The sequence below is a fragment of the Carcharhinus amblyrhynchos genome, chromosome 2 (assembly GCF_965287045.1).
Source record: "Carcharhinus amblyrhynchos chromosome 2, sCarAmb.v2.hapA, whole genome shotgun sequence".
NCBI lineage: Eukaryota > Metazoa > Chordata > Chondrichthyes > Carcharhiniformes > Carcharhinidae > Carcharhinus > Carcharhinus amblyrhynchos.
The window spans coordinates 74003818-74027468 of record NC_137325.1 but is presented as its reverse complement, the minus strand read 5'-3'; the positions used below and the strand labels follow the sequence as shown (position 1 = coordinate 74027468).

General features: G+C 40.8%; 1 protein-coding gene across 1 annotated transcript in view; it reads right to left on the bottom strand.

The window, feature by feature from the left end:
* The window catches only part of vwde (von Willebrand factor D and EGF domains), a 247121-nt gene that overhangs the window by 44061 nt on the left and 179409 nt on the right, over positions 1–23651 (bottom strand). The window contains exons 21-22 of the mRNA XM_080216599.1: positions 16833–16991; positions 1309–1839 (exon numbers count right to left, since the gene is read on the bottom strand). Of these exons, the coding sequence (XP_080072725.1) occupies positions 1309–1839; positions 16833–16991 (690 nt within the window). The remainder of the gene's footprint in view (positions 1–1308; positions 1840–16832; positions 16992–23651) is intronic.

Sequence of the window (23651 nt, the reverse complement as noted above, 5' to 3'; positions counted from 1 at the left end):
ATCATTAGCACCAGCAACATCATTAATCAGACAGAGAACATCAACAAGTAACATCAAGTACAACTCCTACAACACCAGGAACAAGACATCACCTATGCAGTGTGCTAACTCATCAAAGTGTGATGAATGCCAATTCTGTAAGATGAGGGCACAATGTCTTGCAACACAAGCAATACAGAGAATAACATTTTGAAAAAACAAAATAAACTAAAACAGACTCTAAAGGGATTCAGTTTAATTATAAAAGTCAATCTTTAGACTTCTTTAGTTAGATGATATTAAAAAGTTGATGATTTGAACATTTAAATTAATGTACAGATATTATTTTAAAGAAGGAAGGAAGTTATAGTGTTATATTATTCATCCAGAGCTAAGAACTGATTGCTAGGTTAATGCACATCTGGGGTGCCACATTTACTGCTGCACTGCAGGGGCAAGTGCTGAGCAACAATGTACAAGTCAATGGAGACTAACTTTATGTCTTTGGACAAAGGGCAGGATTTCACATGTGATGGGGTCTATTCTTCTGCCATTGAAAACGTTGCTGTGAATCCCTGCTGTGTTCTGAAGGGGGGGGGGGGGGGGCACCCGGGTAGGGGTTTCTGGGATCTTTAATTAGAAAAAGGGGCCATGAGGAACACCCCCTCTTTTCCTCCAGATGCCAAGGCAGACTTACCTACTGGACTGCCTAACCGTCATCAGCCTCCTCCGATCAGGTGAGAAATTGTAGCTGAGTGTGAAGTACCCCTTAAGGGCCATTATTTGGCCATTTAAAGATCTCAATTAATACAAGGGAGAATGGATTATCCAAGGCCTCATCCACAGCCGGTTTTTAGGCAGGCAAATATGCTGCAAGGCGAAGCACCTACAGAATTTTATGGGCCCCTTACCTGCAAACCTGCCTACAGGGGATTTTAAAATTCTGCCCAATGTCTCTAAGGGGGCAGCATGTTGATGAGGAAGAGGTAGGAGCCAAGGACAGAATCATGAGGGAATCCAGAGATAACTTCTGGAGATAGGTCATGAGAAGCCATTATTGGAGATGCTCTAGCATTGATTAAATAGGTAAGAGGGGAAAACAAGCAACTTGTACTGAATGCAACTGAAATTGTACACAAATAATTAATGTTTCAATTACCAAAGTAGGGAGTTTTTAAAGCATTATATAAACATATATAGTTCTACATGTTTTATTATAGATTCCTTCTCTTCTGTGTTAGATCTTTTCACCTCTCATTTTGTTTCTGAATATATAACAATGAACATTTACTTAGCCATAAGCACAACAGCACTAGTATAATACGATACCTTTGCATGTGACTCCATCGCCAAAATAGCCAAAAGGGCACCGACCACATTTGAAACTTCCGCCGAGAGTTGATTCACAAGGTACCCCAGAGAAACATGGTGAGTCTGCACATGTAACTATCTTTGGTTGAGGTGTCAGTTCATCCTCTATTAAAAGGCCTTCTGTAGTTACAGTCACACTGGAAGGCTGTGATTTTAATACTGGCCTTCTTTGATTCAATGATGGACCAAAGATTTTTGGAATTCCTCCTTCTCCTTTTATGTGGTCTCTCTCATCACTTGTTGCTTCTTCCTTGCTGCTTTCTCTTGCCCCTTTACCGTTTTCCAAGAATGTAGCGATTGGAAATTTTCTAGGTAAAAGTTGCCTGGATGGGATGGAAGGAAGCCAGATTGTGGATCTATTGTCAGCAGTCTGATTTGCTGTAGTCCAATGATGTACATGTGGCTTCTTGACAGTTGTCAATACAGTCGGTTCAATAGTTGTAGTAATGACTCTCAACTTTGATCTGATAACACCAGATTTCTGAAGATCTGTAGAATATCATAACTTTGTTTGTTATTATATCAAACTGTTTTGGTAAAGTCATCCACCATTTAAAAACAAGCAAGGGTCCAACAATCCAGAGGTTGCAACCTTCACGCATACACAAAGTTGTACCCATTTGTGCATCCAATGCTGACTTAATTGGAGTTCATGGGGCATCTCCTTTGCATGGGCCAGAGGACAACTGAGACTGGGAAAACCTAGTTGCATGGGTGTTGATGGGGAGAGGCTGCAGGGGGAGGTGAGTCAGGGAGGAGGGGGATATATGCAGCTGCAGGTTGGTGATGGGCTTGATACACAGCAGACCTTATTCATCTCCAATGCAGACAGACTAGGCTTTGTTTTAACAAAAAGACACACCTATCCTTAAGCCAACTTGTTGCTCCTGGCCTGGACCTTACAAAAGAGCCCACTTATGCTCATTTAGGAACATAACAAATAAGAACATGAGAAGACCATATGGTCCATTGAGTCTGTTCTGCCATTCTATATGATCATGGCTGATCCTGGGTTTCAGCGTCACTTATCCACCTGCTTCCCAAAACTCATCTTTCCCTGAGACACCAAGAATCTACTTCAGCCTCCTGTTTTCAGGCTAAATGCCTATGCCAGAGGGAAATTGAGTGTTTCCTGTTGGCGCTGGCAGCATCAGTCAGGTGGAATTCACCCACCTGAAATGGGGCCATCTCAGGGAACCCACAAACCAGCCCAGCTGTTCAGAGATTGGGAAGACATTTTTAAATGGCTTCCTGATCTTTGCGCTCAAAGACAGTCCCCGACTTCCCCAGAAAATGAAATGGTGATTCCCCTATCCCTCCCCCACCCCCCTCTGCTGACCAGGGGAGCACCTCAAACCCTTCAGCAAAGATGAGCATCCTCCCTCACCCAATCAAATAATGGGTCACCCACCCCCACGTCCGACAGGAATTCTGATTTTAGTCCCGATGCCCGATTCAATGGGTGATCAGGATTCTTATCATTGACTAACGGTGAATCATGACCCCGCTCCCCCCCCCCCCCACAACGTTATTTCCACAGCTCTGGCCAAATACAGCAAGAATTCTTGTACATCAATTCCCTTACAACATGCCATTTGCTTTCATAACTAAATATTGTATCAGTGTGCTAACTTTTCGTTCCTTATAAGAGTACATCCATGTCTCTCTGAACACCAACTTTTATATGTTTCACACCTTTTAAAAATATTTTGCTTTTCTGTTTTAATGACCAAAGTGAATAACCTCACATTACCCATCTGCCACCTTGTTACCTACTCACTTAGCTTGTCTATCTCTTTGAAGTCTCATTATGTTGTTCTTACTGTTTGCATGTCCACGTAGATTTGTAATCAGCAAACTTAGATATATTTTTGTCGTCATTTTGTCTAATGGTTCCGGGTTCAGCATTGATCCTTGTGATATTCCACTAGTCACAGCCTTCCAACTTGAAAATGCCTCATTTATCTGTACTCTTTTCTTCCTGTCCATTAACCAATCCTCTATCCACAGTAACGTATCACTCCAAGTCCATGAGCCCTTATATTGTGTATTAACCTTTTGCATGGGCTTGTCCATCTAGATGGTAGTGGTCATGGGTTTGAAAAGTGCTGTTTAAGAAACTGCCACTGTTCGTCAGTGGTGGAGGAATTGAATGTTTGTAAAAGGGATAGCTACCAAATAGCTGTTTTTGGATGTGGTCATGTTCCTTGAGTGTTGTTGGAGCTGCACTCTTCCAGGAAAGTGGAGAGTATCCCATTTCACTCCTGACTTGTACCTTGAAGCGTCAGGAGGTAAGTTACTCACCACAGGATTCCGAGTCTCTGACCTGCTCTAGCAACCACAGTATTTATATGGCTAGTCCAGTTCATTTTCAGGTCAATGGCAACTCTAAGGATGCTGATAGTGGAGGATTGGGGGATTTATTGATTATAATGCCATTGAATGTCAAGGGGTAAGATCCCTGGAGGTGAAGAAATTCTTAGGTGGCCACAAGCAATGTGTGCCCACCTGCTTCTTTTGGAAGGAATTCTTGTTTCAAAAGACTGCAGGTGTCAACAACAACTTGCCACAAAAACCTCATCGTCCTGAGACACCTTTGCTCTTGTCATATTGAGGAAGCTGATCTTTGTCTATAGACCTTGTGCTGGGAGTACTGCCTCCTTCAAATTGGAATTCTGTCCTCTCCGTCCTGTGGAATAGCACGAGGCTGCCAAGGAGGCAGCTATTATTGCTTTTCATAGTGTGATTGCTCTTGCTGGTCCTTATCAAGGATCCAGGTTACTGCTGAACAAGTTGCCCCTCCACTGCAGTGAAGGCTGACAACAGTAAAGTTAAAGATGAGTATACTCCAAGGCACGCAGTTATTGATTTCAAGTTCTCAGAATTAATCCTCTAAGCACAAGCATTTTACAATCTTAGCAATTTTAATTTTAAAAGTCTTCCCAGTGTACTTCACTCATATGTACTCATCACAGTTACCTTGTTGAAATGTTACAAGCTCAGGGAATCCATACATTGGCTGCTAAAGCCAGTATTCAGGGCTAAAGTCAAAGTGAATTACGTGTTTTAATATTTCAATAACTTTCTTGACAGCTACACAAGGGTTCCCCAGTCAGCTCCAAACCCACCGGAGACAAGGACGGAAGTAGACAGGATCATCTTGGGTTCCAAATTCAATGCCACTTTTTGGGGATTTAACCCCATATTTGCAGTTAAGCCCATCTTGCTCAGGTCCTTAAAATTTGACTAATTACTTCATAAGAGCCAAAGGAACTCTTGCCATGCATGAGATATATTTAGACACATTGAAAGGAATAAAAATGCTTGACTGTGGCCAAAGGTGATGGACGGAATGAAAGATAAATGCAATAAAATAATAAATATATTACAAAATTACATTTCCATTCGTGAGTGCTGAAAACAATGCTCCGTAAACTACACGTACAAAGTTGCCATTATTTAAAATTACAGTTTATTTTTAAACACATGTACGCTAGTGAAACCTTCTCTCAATATACCAGTGTGTACATCTATGATGAATATAAAAACATTTACTGTTAAGTTGAAGTCACTTGATAAAGAGCTTGTTATTGTATGAAGCTGCCCTCCGCTGGCCAACAAAAAACAAGCACTTGGCAATATCTGTAGCAACAGTCAACCTATCATGATAAAGTAATCTATTTAAAAACTCATTGGTCAGGACGTAATGGCTATTCACACTGGCGGGATTTTCTCATCCCGCTGCAGTGAACGGAGATTTGGCAGGGTGCCAAATTCTCTGATCTTGCTGCAGTGGGGACGTGGCGTGAATGACTGGTAAAATCATGCCCATTGTCTGAATGGGCTATCTGTGGAGTTAGCATGAGTTCATGAGGTGCATATTCTAAGCATACATGATATATCCTGGAAATGACAGTGAACAATATTATTGTCAAAGTGTTGATTTGGGACCATATCAAATTCCAGTCACTGCAACTTTAACTGAGGCATTAACTCAATCATTTTATGTGGGTTAACACTTGTTTAAATGTTTATGGAATGGTGGTCATATTGTAGAGGAGATCGAATAGTACCTGAATGATATAAGTGCACTGCACAGAGTTATACAATCATACATGTTTCAGTACAACTGTCAACTTATCAGTTGCAGGCTACAATGGCAGCATCAGTATATGCTTTTTTTGTTAATAAGTTTGTCATTTAGTTCTAGGCCCATTTCCATGTGCCAGTGGAATGAGGCTCACAGGCAATAGCAAAAATAGTTCTCAAAGTGAAAGGTCTCAAAGTGTTTTTTTTCCCCTACTACTTGCTTTTAATGTCCAAATAACATAATAAATCATTCATATGAAGAATTATAGATAACCTTAGCCTTATCCTAAAGATAGATATATTCTTCCTAACCTCTTTCCACAGGTGACACTATGTTGACTGTCTCAGTTACAACCTATCATGACTCAACAACCAAGTGCTTCTGAGGGGATGCCGTTATTGACATAAATGATGTGCTGCATTACACCTTCCATTTAATGTTGACAGCAGCACCATTAAATCACATCAATTTCCAAGCAGAATGCGTTATGCTTCATTTGCACATAAGATTTTTCATACGGTTGGGAATGAGCAACCTTTTCAACTCAAAGCAGGGAAGTACTCATCTGTAACTTAAGAAACAGCAGCGCTGCACTATTACAAATGTGATTCATTTGGCTACCTGAATTAAAGAATCATATAGCATAGAAGGAGTCTAAGCTGGCTCTTTGAAAGAGCTGCCAGTGCTAGCAAGATATAAATGGAATAAAATCTCATGTTAGAATGGTCAAGTAATATAAATAACACATTTAACACAACTTTATCATGAATTGTGCAATTTCTAAGCCTCAGCCATAAAAACTCCATAAAAGCAAAATAATAGATGTTGGAAACATAAAAACTATTTGGTTTCATTGGTCTCAATTTTGAGATTCCAATGAGACTGCCCATCATCCACTGGTGAGGAAGGGGGAACCGCTGCCATTCTGCAACAGTGCTGGGGTGGCGGAGGGATAGGTGGCAATCGGTCTAAGTGGGGGTGGGGGAGCAGTGATTACCTGCGGAGCCTCGTGGTGGTGGTGGTGGTGGGGGGGTCTGATCAGCCACGTAAGCTTGCTGTAGCTTGGGGGGTGCAATGGCGGGTCTCTGTGCTCACTGCTACTATCAGCCAGCTTTTAGGCGATCGAGGCTCCACCTACGGAAACCAAATTTGGCTTGATTTTATTGATAATGTCAGATTCGATTTTTAAGTCAGTCACAAAACAGTGCAGATCTCTCCCATTTTCATGCTCATTCATAACTTAGGATTTTTTGGTAAGATTTTCCAATTATGTTTGTTGTCATTAGTCTATTTTTAATGAGTGTAACGCTGGAAAGCAGATGTTCACATCAATTCAGTGAGTTCAAGTTAATTTCCATCTGTGATACTTTCAATTGTGTACCCATGGAGGAATGGGAAATAACTTCTTGCTTTTACACATGTGCAATTAAATGCTGAAATTCAAAAAATGCTATCCGTGATATCCTACTGCTTCACGCGTCGAGCTGTCAAAATTCTTGAAATTAATTGAAAATCTCTGAAATTTGATAGACTACTATTTTTATACTCTCATTCTCACTGGAAGAGACTTGGTAAAAGCTACATCTTGTTGAATGAAGTGTAACTGGGCTTTTAACAGCATGTTAAATCACAATTACTGCTAAACAGCATCTCTGGCTCTGAGAATTGGTTTTACACTTATGCAATGATAATTTCATTGATTTTTATTTTAAGTTTGTTTAAGATCCTCCATTTTCTACCATAATCCCATGCACATATCTGAAACTTTATTTTGCTTGAAGTAAAATTATGAAAAATGAATGTTATAGCCTCCTTGTTACTTCCTGGTTTGCTGGAGGTAAGGGTAGGGGGATGAATAGTTTGGATGCTTCCATTCTCGTGTAGTTTTTTTTCTGGTGCTTGAAGAGTCAGTTTGATCCTAATCAGCCGTTTTGGACTACTAATAACTGCATCAATTTAAATAACTTTTCTTGTAATCTGAATGAATTTAAGTGTACATTCATTATGAACACAGAATTAATTCATAGCTGACAGACACATTAATCAAGAAATTTATTAATTCAATGAAACTTTATAGGTATTATACATGTTGTGCTGTTGGATTGTGAAAATCCTACCTAGCTCTACACCCCAATAGTATATTTTATTTATCTATTATAAAGAAACAACTTGCATTTTTACAGCATCTGTCACATCCTTAGGATATGCCTTGCACTTTGCAGGCAATGAAGTATATTTGAAATGTGGCCAATTGTGTAATGTTGGAAAACATTATGTGTTACAGTGCCAGGATTTGAACAAAGGATTTAAAAATCTATTGCTGTTCAGGCATATTCATGTCACAAATTTGGTAGGAATAGCTGCATTATCGCCTAGGACCTGGCACATATGGGTTCCAGTCTCATGTCAAAGTTGGAAGTAGAATCTTTCTGTGTATTTATATCTAAATATCAAATGTGGCCTTTGTTGCAAGGTGGTTGGGGACTTGAACATTAATGGCCTAGACAAACTCTCTGATCCAGGGATGGATGTATAAACCGCCTGGGAATGCACGACAGTGGGGAGCAGGAAAATAATTTTCCCAGCTCAAAGCAGTTAGCCTCTTCATATCCATCCCGTCTCTCGAACCCTTCTCTGCCAGACTTTCCGGCTTTGCTACTGATGCAGGCTCTTGCAATCACAGGCTACATCAATGGGATCAATTTCTTTAAAAATGATGTACATTTAAAAACATTCTTACAAAGGTATTTGGTCCAATAGAAGCTTTCCTTGAAACTTCATAAACATTCCCAAGTGTTTTTCTTTTCAGGAGTGTCCTGGAGGGGAATTTCTCATCAGAAGTTCAAACATCTCGAGCAATTCCCATACAGTCAGTGCCTCAGAACCTCTGTGGGGTACTGACACACATCTTGAGTCATACATTTGGTCTCCAACAATCTGGAGATAAAAAGATCTGGACCAATATTTTAAATTACTCTAATTTTTTCAGACTGTAAAACCTGCTCTGAATTTAATAACAACCATCCAGAAGAGAATGTGATAGCACAAGCCAACACTTTAATGCTTACAGTGCATGCTCTGAATGCCTCTGGAGGGACCCAATCTAATATGGCAAAATAAGTAGTCTTACTATTGATGCCCAGTCCCTACCTGTGAGTAGCCTGATCAAAGGGCACTACTGAGCAGGTAGCTCGTCAGAAAACTTCTCAACTTAGCAGACTTCCTCAGTTTGAAGGGTGCCTTTCAATCTGATATTCGTAGACGGAGGCAGGATTGAGTTGGACCCAGCTACTCCAGAAGTAGATCCTAGGTAGCCATGGGGCAGGCTGGTTAAACACTGAGCTTGATTCTCTGGGACTTTGTCCCAGTTTTTTTCAGAAGCTGTTAGGCTCTCTATTCCTCACCCATTCCCCTTATCACACCCATCGCCTTGACAAGTCCTTGCCAACTCATGCCCCCATCCACTGCCATGTCCCCTCATACACCCATACCATTTTCATGTCAAGGTATACCTCCACCCACCCTCATGCCTTCATAGCTCCCCACCTAGTATTCAACATGGGCAGACTTCAGGAGCCATGCCAAGATGAAAAAATAAACTTCTAACAATCTAATACAGTTTTCACTTCTAAAGACTTAACGTGAAAGTATCTCACATTCATGAAACCTACCCAAAGCTGTTAAATCTCCTCAAATAGTTAATCTAAAACATCCATCTATTCAGATCACCATTAAAGACAGCTAAATCTTTTAATATATTATATAAACGGTTAATCAAACTATGAATTCAAAACTCCCTGGTGAGATAATTGTAGCTTTTGAAACTCAGCCAAACATTTATCATGACATAACAATAGCCATTGAGAAATGTAAACAGAAAACTCCACTGAAATTGTATGAACAGTTTTTTTTCTAATCTACAACAGATGGCCTGCCAATCAAAGCAGTCCAGCAGGTAGCAGTTTTCGAACTACCCTCCCCCCCACCCCCAGGGTTAAAGAGCTGGCAATTGAAAATAAACTTCAGATCATGACACTTAAACAGACCTCATCTGCCCTTCTGAGAAAGATTTGTTCCATCAATTTGTGACGCCAACATTGTGGGTTAACACCAGTCAAGTCAACACTAGTTAAGACCAGTCAAATTGGGATCTGTTTGAACTCAACACTCAGTCCGAAAGTTCCAAGCACCAGCTGAGTTTTGGATTACCATTTATGTGAATGCCCTCGACCCCAGCCCTGCTGCAAAAATTGGAAATGTTCGAAATGCAGACGAGACTTCTGCATCAGGCCCCTGCTGCCAGTTTTAAAGGTCTGAGGAATCTTCCTGACTCTGGTAAAATCCAGTCTCAGATCATTGAAAATCAGTTTTAAATAAAAAATGCTGACCCACCAGGCAGTTTAATATATACACATTCTTCAATTTATTAATAAATTACACACACTTTAATGTGGAGATCTTCCAAAATGTGTCTATTGTTTCTGTGTGCCTAAGAAAATGAATGTCATTTAAAGAAGCTTCCTGAACAAGCACAGTTGGCAGAATCTCACAATTTTTAACAGGGTAGATGACTACTTTGCGCGAGAGGCCCGATTTGGGTGAGTGAATCTTAACAGACCACAAAATCATAAACATAAATGCTTTTGACACAGCTCACTTTTAAAATTCCCTAATTGCTTGCATTCTTTCAGCCAATTCCACATGGATTGTGCTGATATGACTAGTAGAAATTCAACTCCATTACTTGCACTGTTCTCTGAGTAAAATAAATATTTAATTTATCATAATTTTGAACAATATCCAACATTATTTTCAAGAGGATATCAGAAGGGCTGTAAAATGAATTGCAGAATCATAACGCTATTATTGCTGATAACCAATTTCACACTCAAACATATTGACAGGTTATGTAGGCTTTGCTCCATCAATTAAAGTGCTTTGCTGCTGTGATTCCCAAGTTTGTACTGCTAAAAGTCCAAAATAAATCCTATTTCTTTGCCATATTGAATTCTAACCACATTAAATTCCTGAGCCAAGTGGTGCAATTATATTCCCATTAGAGAATGAAACCGTTTTCCTAACAAAGCATGACCCAAACTGTGGTTTCATTATAACAATCTGAATCAACATGCTTCTTATGCCTAAGCTCTCCTGTGCTATTTCTATATTTGAAAAGCATACGGTCCCAGTCATGAGGGTAAAATCCCATTCGTAATCCTTGCAGTGTTTATAAGAACATAAGAAATAGGAGCAGGAGTAGGCCATCTCGCCCTTCGAGCCTGCCCCGCCATTCAATAAGATCATGGCTGATCTGTTGTGTCTCAGTTCCACATTCCCGCCCTCTCCCCATAACCCTTAATCCCCTTGCCTATCAAAAACCAATCAAACCGCGTCTTAAATATATTTAGCGAGGCAGCCTCCACCACTTCAACGGGCAGAGAATTCCAGAGATTCACCACCCTTTGAGTGAAGAAGTTCCTCCTCAACTCCGTTCTAAACCGCCCCCCCTTTACCTTGAGGCTGTGCCCTCTAGTCCTACTGTCCTTCCTGAGCAGGAAGAGCCTCTCCACCTCTATCCTATCCATCCCATTCATCATCTTGTATGTCTCAATGAAATCGCCCCTCATTCTTCTAAACTCTAACGAGTACAAGCCCAGTTTATTCAGCCTCTCCTCATAGTTCAACCCCCTCAACTCCGGTATCAGCCTAGTAAACCTCCTCTGCACTCCCTCCAAGGCCAAAATATCCTTGCATAAGCGTGGCGACCAAAACTGCACACAGTACTCCAGCTGCGGCCTCACCAGTGCCCTGTACAGTTGCAGCAAGACCTCCCTACTTTTATATTCAGTCCCTCACTATGAAGGCCAGCATCCCATTCGCCTTCCTGACCACCTGCTGCACCTGCAGGCTGGGTTTTTGCGACTCATGCACAAGGATCCCGAGGTCCCTCTGCACCATCGCATGCTGCAGTTTTTCACCATGTAAGTAATAGTCCTTCCTACCATTATTCCTATCAAAGTGGACAACTTCACACTTGCCAACATTAAATTCCATTTGCCAGTTCCTGGCCCATTCGCCCAGCCTATCTAGATCCCTCTGCAGACTTTCCACACCCTCTGCACAATTTGCCGTTCCACCAATCTTGGTGTCATCAGCAAATTTCGACACCATACACTCGGTTCCCTCCTCCAGATCATCTATATAAATGGTAAATAGCTGAGGCCCCAGCACCGACCCCTGGGGCACTCCACTAGTCACCAACTGCCAATCCGAATAGCACCCATTGACCCCCACTCTCTGCCTCCTATTTGACAGCCAATCGCCTATCCACGCTAACACCCTACCCCCAACTCCATGCCCCCTGACCTTCTATAATAACCTCTTGTGCGGCACCTTGTCAAACGCCTTCTGAAAATCAAGAAACACCACATCCACCAGCTCTCCTCTATCCACCGCCCTAGACACATCCTCATAGAACTCCAATAAATTTGTCAGACACGACTTCCCCTTAACGAAACCGTGCTGCGTCTGCTCTATCAAACAATTCTCCTCAAGATGCCTCGCTATTTTCTCCTTGATCACGGATTCTAACATTTTACCTACAACAGACGTTAAACTAACTGGCCTATAATTCCCTGCCTTTTGCCTGCCACCCTTCTTAAACAACGGCGTAACATTAGCCGTTTTCCAATCTTTCGGCACTTCCCCGGAATCCAGCGACGTTTGGAAAATAATCACCAAGGCATCCACTATCACCTTCGCCATTTCTTTCAGAACCCTTGGATGCATTCCATCCGGTCCTGGGGACTTGTCCACAATCAGTCCGTCCAGTCTTTCGAGCACTGCCTCTCTAGTAACAATAATGTCATTCAGGCCCTCCACTCCTACCATCTTTCCATCGCTAACACCCAGCAAATTATTCACGTCCTCCTCCGTGAAAACCGATACAAAAAAGTTATTCAAGGCCTCAGCCATTTCCCAATCCCCGACCACCAAGGGTGGTCATCCTCTAAGGGTCCAACGTTCACCCTAGTCAGCATCTTCCTTTTTATATATTTATAAAAACTCTTACTATCCTTTTTTATATTAAGCACTAGCCCAGCTTCATAGTTTATCCTACCCTTCTTTATCAACTTCTTTATCATTCTTTGTGCATATTTAAACCTCTCCCAATCCTCTTCTCGCCCACTACTCTTAGCTACTCTAAACGCATCCGCTTTTAATTTAACACTTTACCTCCTTCGTCATCCATGGCTGATTATATGGTTTCTATTCACTGCTATAAGTTATCAATTAAAGAAGTATATTAATTGTGACTATATCTGAGACAGGAACTTAATCTTTCTCCACTTTACATGTAGAATCTCAGGCCCCATTTCAAGAATATTCCAACCCACTGTGACAAGACCTGCCATGATGTTTGAGGTAGACCTGTCAAAATTTTCCACAGATAGTGCAAATTAAGATGTGAAACATGTAGAAGTGCTTTTGAAGAAACAATTTAAAATTACATTCCAGGAAAAATTCTTCAAACAGGTTGTGAGAACATGAAATGCTTCTGCACGTCACAACAGGGCCATTCTACTAAAGCAAGATAGGCATTTAAAATGGTGATAAGTAGTACCTTGGGAAGTAAGACTACTACAGGATATGGAAAGATGGATTAATTGTATATTTATTCATTCGTGTGACGTAGACTTCATTGGCACAATCCTAATCACTGGCTACCAGGTTTAATATAATTGAATGGCTAACTGGAGCAGTTAGAGCTAATACAACTATCATGGGATTATCACCACATATAGGTGAGGATAACATGTTTCCTTTGCTAAAAGTCATTGGTGAACTAGTTGGATTTTGTATCAGAATCCAAAAGCTTCATTATCATTTTTAATAAAATTCAACAATTTTTTATTTCCATAATTTTTGAATCAAAGTTAAACTCTCAAATTGCCACGGTCAAGTTTGAACTCAATTATTGGCACATGCATTTTATGTTACCAATCTAGTGACAAAATCCTTAATCTACCATACCCAAAGATACCTACGATAGCCAATAAAATAGTGCAGAGTTAATGGGCTAAATGGTGGAATCCTGTTCCTAGATTTCTATTTTTTAATGTTTAAATGGATCATTTGGAAGGATGTGGGACAAAATTCAACTATTTGATTTGGAAGGACACTGGACAAAACTTTCCATTCTGGGGCTAAGTCCTGTGGTGCAGATGGGGACACAGAGTATTTCCTGCCATGGAGATTGGTGGAAATTCATGCCGTAACAACTGACCCTGGCCCCATTAAATGCACACTGGTGGGTTTTGCATCAATTTGTATTGTGGGGTGGGTTGGATAGCTCATGCCCTGCCATTATACCCATGTACTATTTTTAACACGTGTTCAGACATAACTGACCTGTCATTGAAGGTAGAAGATGGACTTCCAGGAACACTTTGAAGAAAGAAAGTGGATCTCCTGAAGAAAGAAGTTGGAGCTGGAAGATGGACCTCCTCGAAGACACTGAAGCTGGAAGGTCCACCTGATAGATGCTCCACCCATCCATTGCTGCATGTTCCAGGTGGAGTTCCTTGGGCAGCTCAAAAATGGTCCATCTGCTTCTGTGCTACATCAATCCCAATATATACCTGAACTATTTTTCTGGACTGCAGCTCTTACGCATGTTGGGCTCTGGTCAGGTTCCCACCAGACAAAGGAAGCCTCCAGCATCAACTGATGGAAATGAAGCAAGGCTGCAATGGAAAATCTGCTGCAGTGCCTCATGTTCCAGGTGGAGTTCCTTGGGCAGCTCAAAAATGGTCCATCTGCTTCTGTGCTACATCAATCCCAATATATACCTGAACTATTTTTCTGGACTGCAGCTCTTATGCATGTTGGGCTCTGGTCAGGTTCCCACCAGACAAAGGAAGCCTCCAGCATCAACTGATGGAAATGAAGCAAGGCTGCAATGGAAAATCTGCTGCAGTGCCTCAAAAAGGTTCAGCCTGGTTAACTTGTTTTTCATTTTTGTGGAAGTAAGGTGACAAGTAAGTTTGACGAGGGTAGTTTGTTGGACACAGTCTACATGGGTGTAGCAAGGCCTTTGAAACGTTCCACATGACAGACTGGTCAAAAAATTAGAAGTTCATGGAATCCAAGCATTAGTGGCAAGTTGGATCCAAAATTGGTTCAATGACAGGTAGCAACGGGTAATTATTAACAGGGTTTTTGTAACTGTAAGGCCATTTTCATGAGAATCAATAGGGTTCAGTAATAGTTATCTTGCTGTTTGTTTTATATATCTTTAATCTTAAATGTAGGGATTTTGTCAATGATATGAAGATTAGCCATGTGGTTGATAATCAGGAAGAAAGCTGCAAACTACGGGAAGATGTCAAGAACTGGTCAAGTGGGCAGATAAATGGCAAATGGAATTCAGTCTGGAGAAGTGAAAGACAATACATTTGGGGAGAACAGACAAAGTAATGGTAGGATTCTGAAAGTGTAGAGGAAGAGGACAGGATTTTGGAGTGTATATCCACAGATCCCTGAATGCAGCAGGGTATTGTGGTCAAGAAAACACACAGGACAATTTCCTTGATTGGCTAACAAATAAATACAAATAGATTATTCTACAATTGTATAACACATTAGATTGGCCACAACTTGAATATAGTCTTGGTCCCACATTATAAGAAAGCTGTGATTGCACTAGGCGGAAACAGAAGACAAGGATGCTGTCAAGAATGGGGAATTTTAACCGTGAAGAAAGATTGAATAGGCTGGGGTTGTTCTCACTGGAACAGAGGAAGCTGATTTCATTGAGATATATAAAATCAAGGGTCCTAGATAGAGTGGATAGAAAGGACCTATTTCCCTGAGCAGTGAGGTCAATAACCAGGGGCACAGATTTAAAATAATTGGTAGTGGCACAGCGGATAGCACTGTTGCCTTACAGTGCCAGCGACCTGGGTTCGATTCCTGGCTTGGATAACTGTCTGTGGAGTCTGCACGTTCTTCAGGTGCTCCAGTTTCCTCCCACGGTCCAAAGACGTGCAGGTTGGGTGCATTGGCCATGCTAAATTCTCTCTCAGTGTACCCGAACAGGTGCTGAAGTGTGGCGACTAGGGGGATTTTCAGTTACTTCATTGCAGTATTAATGTAAGCCTATTCGTGACTAATAAATAAACTTGATTGGAACTCAGCCTGAAAAGCTGGTTAAGGAAGAAATTGTCACTGAATTAAAAAAAACACTTAGACAATGTGTGTATGAGGTGCTATAACCTACAGAATTACAAACCAAGCACTGGAAAGTGGAATTAAACCTGATAACTCTTGCAGCCGGGGTGAACACAACAGGCTGACTGGCCTCCTTCTTGTTATAAATTTTTCTGTGTTCCTATTAAAAAATGACAGAAGAACTTTTAATTTTTGAACTATTTGAAGGAAAAGTTTGAATCTCTTTGGGATGAGGGAATGGTGTTTGGCAGAAGGACTGCAGAAAATGCAAAGAAATACTGTTAATCATGTTTTTCCTGTTATTCTAGGAACTCTGTTGACATTATGACAAATGATCAGAAATTTAACCACTCTGGAAGCAAGTCAGGCTGAGGAAAGCGAGAGATGGGCAGTAACATTTGCAAGAGTGGACTTGCTACATCTACCCCAGGGTCTGACACTCTTCTCCTGGAAATCTCTGATGAAGGCACCGACAAAGGTAGCAATCAGAGAGGTTGGTGGGATTCCAGGCCCGAATGTATGGCTGGTTGACCAGTAGGCAGTTTGCTGATCTTTCTGCTGGCGAGGGAGAGACAAATTTCTGGTGGCAGTACCAGTGGTTGAGATGAGGCATCAATCCTCCCTGCACTCTTTCCTTTCATTTTTGGTCCATACAGTAGAAGAAAGTTCAGCCTCAGACCACAAAACATTCTTTTTAACAAAGTATGCTTTCTAAAAATAAGTTCACATAGCCAATTTTCATATCAGGATTTTAGCTGTGCAAAGTGTAAACTGCATCTGTGAGGATGGCTCCACACCACTTATCTACATGGAATGTATCGCGAGCTGAACAATTTCACCATACAATGCAATTTGGGTGACTAACACATGAAGTGCCAAGTAACAAGTGTGCAAGATACTTCTGAGATAAATCTACTTTTTAGCAATGCTTTATGCTTTTGAATGAAACTGGAACATTCAATTTCGTTGCATTTTTTCAAAATAAATTAACATTTTCAGAATTTTGGAAATAAAATATTGTTTGGTTTGGTACATATCTTTAGTTCTTTATCATAATCAGCATTATAAAATTACAGGAAACCATTAGTAGTATGCATGGGACAGATAACTTAATACAGTCTCACTCTCAGCAACTATTCTCGCTAGTAAATAACCTTACCAGACAAATTAATTCTGGTGCATGTGCGACCATTGCCACTGAAGCCTGGTGGGCAGCGGCCACATGTATAGCCAACCTCTGGTGGTCTGCGATCATAACATTGTACTCCGGCAAAACATGGCTTGTTGGAACAGCCACTACTGAAGCTAGGAACATGAACTGAAGAGAAAAAGCAGAACATTGCAATTAGCAGTAACAAGACGACAGCTTGGGGACAAATATCTAAAATTTAAGAAATGATGTGTGCATGTAGCTGGACTGAATACAATATATGGAGAAAACATGAGCCTGTGAGCAATTAACTATTCCTGAAGATAAACTGAAGCTTTTTTAAAATTTAAAACTAAGCACTCTAACCCAACTATTGGTTGAAGATATTTATATTTATGTCATTTCACTAACACAGTTACTTATTTGATTAAATACGTGCTTATTTGAAAACAAACCATGTGCAGGGTTATGGGGAGAAGGCAGGAAAATGGCACTCGATGAAATGCTAATTTGGAAGATGGTAACTGGGGTGAGAGGGGCTCAGGGTTGTGACAGTGGGGGATCACAAGTCGAGTGGGTAGGGAGTTTGGATGTCGGGGATGTGTGGCGAGATCAAAAGCAGGGTATGGAGGTTTGAAAGTTTAGGGCTTTGGGCAGCCTGGAAGTTTGGGCGGGGGGGTGGGGTGGTGGGTCAAAGATTGAGGGATTGGTAGTTGAACCTCAGTGTTGGACTTTGAAGGGAGGTGGAGGTCAAGGGATAATCAGACCTCAGAGGTGGTACAGCCAGGCCTCCAGGGTGGCGGTGGTTGGACATCATGAGGATATGGAATGGGGGATGGTAGGGTCGGTTGAGAATACTGTGGAGTGGGTTGGTTTGTGAGGCATGGGGTGGGCGGTAGTTAGGAGATTGGAGGAGTTCCCTTGGGGTTCAAGGATTTTGGGGAAGTCAATCTGGGTCTTTATAAATGTCAGCCAGAAGTTCAAAGAGGTTTTAATTCTTTTAATTTATTGATGGTAACTATTTGTACAAAATAGCCAGCATCATCTGAAGTTTGCGATTTAAATTACATGTTTGAATGGTTCAGGGCAATTGTTCTGAGTTCTGAGGCCAGAACTCTCCATTCACCTGACGAAGAGGGGAACCTCGAAAGCTTGTGAGTTTACTATCAAATAAATCGGTTGGACTTAAACCTGGTGTTGTCAGACTTCTTATGGGGCAATTGCCCAGAAGAAGTTTGCACTTCTGGGCAATTGTCTTGGAAACCTTTATCTGGGAATTTCTAATGGCAATTCGCCAATGCATCATTGGCGTACCTCCCCGAATCCATCATTAGGGAGCTCAGAAGTTATAGCACCTTGTTTAAAAATACATCAAATAATACTTCAATTTTAAGTTACTTCTGAAATTAGAAACAGCAGTGAATAGTGACATAAATTACCAAGTAACCTACAGACTAAAATTTATCATAATTGGCAGTATAGAATGGCTTTTACTGCAAGAATCAGGTACAAGTTGTTTTTCCTGCTTGATACTTAATTCCATACAAGGCCACATTTATAACTGGTGCCAGAGGTGCTACCATTCAAGACAAATATCTATCATCCATAGGCTCAATGATTACAATCCCATCAGTTATAAGGTCAGAGGAAAGCATGGAGTGAAAATTTAATGAATTTGACCCACTCAATTGCTCTTCTACAGCCTATACAAAATCTAACATGCTCCATTTTGGGGATGTGACTATTTGTAATGAAAGTTGTGAAAGCCTACAATAAAACATACAATGGTTATCAAAGTAAGCAAATAAATAGAAAATATAGTTCAATATAATTTTTTTTTTGGAAATACGTTCTGCCCTTTCACATGTTAAAAAATGAATCCCCAACGGTGAAAAACAGTAGTAGTCCTGGAAAACGAGGTCTCCAATTTACAAACATAACAGCATTAGAAATAGGGAGTAGAATAATTCATGTGGCCCCTCAAACTTGCTTTTCCATTCAACAGAATTACGCCTAATCTTTGACCTCAGCTATACCTACTGCAGTGTCCCTTAGTGTCCAAAAACCTCTCGATCTCTGACATCATTATATTCAAGACCAAGCATTCATAGCTTTCGAGTATTGAAAATACTAAAAGTTCATAACTCGAGTATTTTTTATTTCAGTTCTAAATGATTCCTTTTATTCTGAGACTGTGATACTGTGTTCTAGATTCTCCAGGTGGGGCATCAATCTTCCCAACATCAACTCATCAAACTCCTTAAGAAACTTATGTATTTCAATGAAATCACCACACGTTCTTCTAATCACTAGGCAATATAGGCCTAGTCTATTCAATCTCTTCACTATAGGATAATTCCCTCACCCCAGGAATTGGCCTGATGAATCTTCCCTGACACTTCCTCTAAGATAAGTACATTCTTCCTTAGGTAAAGAACCAAAACTGCACACTGTTCTCCAGGTTTGGACTTCCCAATACTCTATCCAATTACAGAAAGACTGTTATGCACTTGTACTTCAACACAATGTTACAAGGTAACATATCATGTGCTTTCCTAATTGCTTGCTATAACTGCTTGTTAACTTTGTGATTCTTGTGCAGGGACGCCCCGATCCTTCTGAATACCAGTCTCTATGTGACACGAGTTATCTGCGGACCACATGACTGATGACTTTGGTGAACAACTCATGTATATGTGCAAGGTATACATACAATGAAGGCCATGCTGTTGCACAAAATGGAAAACAGCAGACCATTAGCTTTACCACATGGATTACTTTGGAGGAGTCTTCCACACAGCTGAATCCCGAGAGTATAAAATTAGCTTTTGAAGCAATTCACTATAGCAGCCTCATTCTGAAGGATCTTTAATGCTGTGCAGTTAAGCAGCCTTGCATGAGAGCAATCAATGCATCTCACTGCTGGATCTGAGAGTCAGTTTTCAGAGAAGTGGATCTGAACTTCCTGGCCAATAAGCCCCTTTGGTCTTGCACCATTAACAAAATGAGAACTGTAGGTTTTATTGCATTCGCCCTCCCCAACTGAGAGGGTTTCATGCCTCATGAGGCAGGGTAACTCCCCATCACTGATACTCCCACACTGCCCTAGCAACCCAGCCTCTCCCAAAGCAGATCCCAGGGCCTCAAAGTTATACCAAGTACAGCCCCTCTATTGCCTCCCACCCATTTGCAGCTTCAACAAGGAAAGGCACCCACTGAGCTACCATTTGAAAAGTAACCCAGATTGGTGGTGCCTGCTTGTCAACCACCACATCCTCTGGGAGCAAGGGGTGACCTAATATGAAGGAAAGGTAAGGCCTCTGAGCAACCTACACACACACCGCTCTCCCATTGATGGGGACAATGACCCTCAGCGCCGACCCCAAGTTGCACTTGTACACGTCCCCAGCATTCTCCCTGGTGCCCCTTGAGTATTGGACTGCCTGGAAAGTAAAACTGCTAATAACATTTAAAATGATGCAATCGATTAATGGTCACACTTCAGAGAAAACTATATTTTCAGTTTCTACTTGGGCCTTAAATACAATGGATAATTCTGTCTTTACAAATATTAAAAATAATTTATTTAACAAAGGTTGCATGTCTGAAAAAGATGCAAGTACTGATCACATCAGCCAATGCATCAGTCACCTGACTGGTACATTAAATTAATTGGTATTTCAGATGGTCTATATGTTAGCCTGGAAGAAAATAGAGAGGAAAGTCGCAGATAGTGGTGACCTTTGTTGTTCCTACGGGGATGTTGGCTACAGCTGTCCTTGCAATTGATCTCTTGATACTGACCCAGAGCCTCAATCAACCTTCAGAGAGATGTTTCAGGACCTTCGTATATACTTGGTGAAATAATGGCAGACATTACCATCAAAGTAGCTCATATTAACTATCTTAAGTTGTCCTGTCAATTGTACAGGACTCTATAGTATGTATGAATTAGTTTTTTACTTAAGTTGGTACATTCTACTGAACTTATGAAAATGCTTCAACTGAAGTGGGATTCCAGGGGATTTTGCAAACAATATTTCGATTTTTGGTTAGTATAGGGACGTTCTATGTTTCAAAATCAAAAATAGGAGAAAAAAAAACAATAAAAAACAGGCAAAAGGCGTTATAATAAACAATTTTTAGAAACTACAGTAGAAAGTCTTTAAAAATTAGAGATAGTCATTAAAAATATCTCTTGCATTTTAACTACTTAATGCATGCAGCTTCTTTTACTTCTACTGTACAGGGATAAGCCAAGTGAAATTTTGTTGTGAATGATAAGAAGCCATGGGCACTCACATTAACATGTATTTTGCTTTAAGTAAATTAGGTTGTCTCAAATATATGCAAGATCCACTAGAACCAAACATCACAGGCTCGAGGATATCAGTAGAGACTAGAAAAAGATCTGCGCTTTTAAATTTTCTAGAAGCTAACTTGAATGACTGCCTGTGTGGAGTTTGCACATTCTCTGTGCGTGGGTTTCCTTTGGGTGCACCGGTTTCCTCTGGGTGCACTGGTTTCCTCCAACAGTGCAAAGATGTGCAGGTTAGGTGGATTGACCATGCTAAATCGCCCCTTAGTGTCCCAAGATGTTAGCAGAATAAGTTAGGGGAATTAGCAAGACGGATATGTGGGGTTAAGGGGATAGGGCTCTATCAGAGAATCAGTGCAGACCTGATTGGCTGAATGGCCTCCTTCTGCACTGTATGAATTCTATGATAAGCACTCTTTTTCTTCCTTATCTTAATTTCCATCTCCTTTATCATCCAGGAAGCTCTGGATCAGTTTGCCCTACCTTTCCCTTTCAAGGGAATATACCGTGACTGTGTTTGCATCATTTCTGTTTTGAAGTTAGCCCATTGTTCAGTTTTAGGTTTTCCTTTCAACTTTTCATTCAGGCTAACTGGCCCAGCGCCATTTTTGCCCACTGAAATTAGCTCTCCCCCAATTAATTATTTTTACTCTGGATTGCCTATTTTCCTTTCCTATCATCACCCTAAACCTTATGATAAAGGGATTGCTGTCTTCTAAAATGTTCGCCCACTGACACTTGATCTAATTGGCCCACTTATAGTCCAAGAGCCAGGTCCAACAGTGCATCCGTTCTTGTTGGACTGGACTGTGCTTGACACATTGAAATGTTTGTGAAGTAGTGGATTGGCAAGGGACGATTTCCAATTTATGCAGTTGGCAAAGAAAAAGGAAACCAAATAATGTATGTGTGTAAATCATAGAACTGTTACTATTGCCAAATCAACAAATGGAAGAGAAAAAAAAAGAAATGTTGGATTATAGGAGAAAGAATAAAAGACCCAGAAGGGAAAGAAGTTTAAAATATTCGAATAATTAAATTTTGAAGGAATAAGACTTCACACTTGTAAAAGTTAATGTTCAATGCCACAGAAGTTGTTTGGCAGTAATTAAGGCTTATCATGCCATTAATTATTAACTTAAACTGGAATGGATCAGCCTCAACATTTTCTGGCAAGTTTAGTAAGTTTCCATCACAAAGCATTGGAACTTCATGCCATTCCTTGAGTTTCAATGCTCACTTGCTCATCGAGATATTGTCATAGCAGAGGTTCTGGGGAAACAGAACAACTCAGACAGCAACTTTCTGATTTTTGAGTGCAATTACTGGATGATGTTGCTGCATTAAAACTTAAGTGTTACTACTAATGAAACATCATTATGTTGTGGGAGGCTAGGGAAGAAATTGTGGGTCCCCTAGCTGAGATATGTGAATCATCAATAGTCACGGGTGAGAAGCCTGAAGATTGGAGCGTGGCAAATTTTGTGCCTTTGTTTAAAAAGGGCTGCAGGGAAAAACCTGGGAACTACAGGCCAGTGAGCCTCACTTCTGTGGTGGATAAATTGTTGGAAGGTATTTTGAGACACAGGGCCAATGGGAATTTAGAGATGCAAGGTTACAGATTAGGAACAGTTAGCATGGCTTTCTGAGTGGAAAATTATGTCTCACAAATTTAATTGAGTTTTTTGAAGGGGTAATCAAGAAGGTAGATGAGGGCAGTAAAGTTGATGTTGTCTACAAGGCCTTTAACAAGACCTTTGACAAGGAACCGCTTGGTAGGTTGTTGCATTAAGTTAAATCTCACAGGATCCGGGGTGAGGTATCTAAATGGATACAAAATTGGCTTCTTGACAGTAGTGGATGTAGTGAGTTGTTTTTCAAACTGGAGACTTGTGACCAGTGGTGTGCTTCAGGGATTTGTCATTTATATTAATAATTTGGATGAGAATATAGGGGGCATGGTTAGTAAGTTTGAATGACACCTAGATTGATGGCATAGTGGACAGTGAAGAAAGTTATCTCCAATTGCAACAGGATCTCGATCAATTGGGCCAGTGGACTGACGAATAGCAGATGGAGTTTAATTTAGACAAATGCGAGGTGATGCATTTTGGTAGATTGAACCAGGGCAGGACTTACTCAGTTAATGGTAGGACGTTGGGGAGAGTTACAGAACAAAGAGATCTAGGAGTACATGTTCATAGTTCTTGAAAGTGGATTCACAGGTGGACAGAGTGGTGAAAAAGGCATTCGGCATGCTTGGTTTCATCGGTCAAAACACTGAATACAGGAGTTGGGACATCCTGTTGAAGTTGTACAAGACATTGGTAAGGCCACACTTGGAATGCTGTGTGCAGTTCTGGTCTCCCTATTATAGAAAGGATACTATTGAACTAGAGGGAGTGCAGAAAAGATTTACTAGGATGCTACCGGGACTTGATGGATTGAGTTATATGTAGAGGCTGAATAGAGTGGGACTTTTTTCTTTGGAGCGTAAGAGGCTGAGGGGT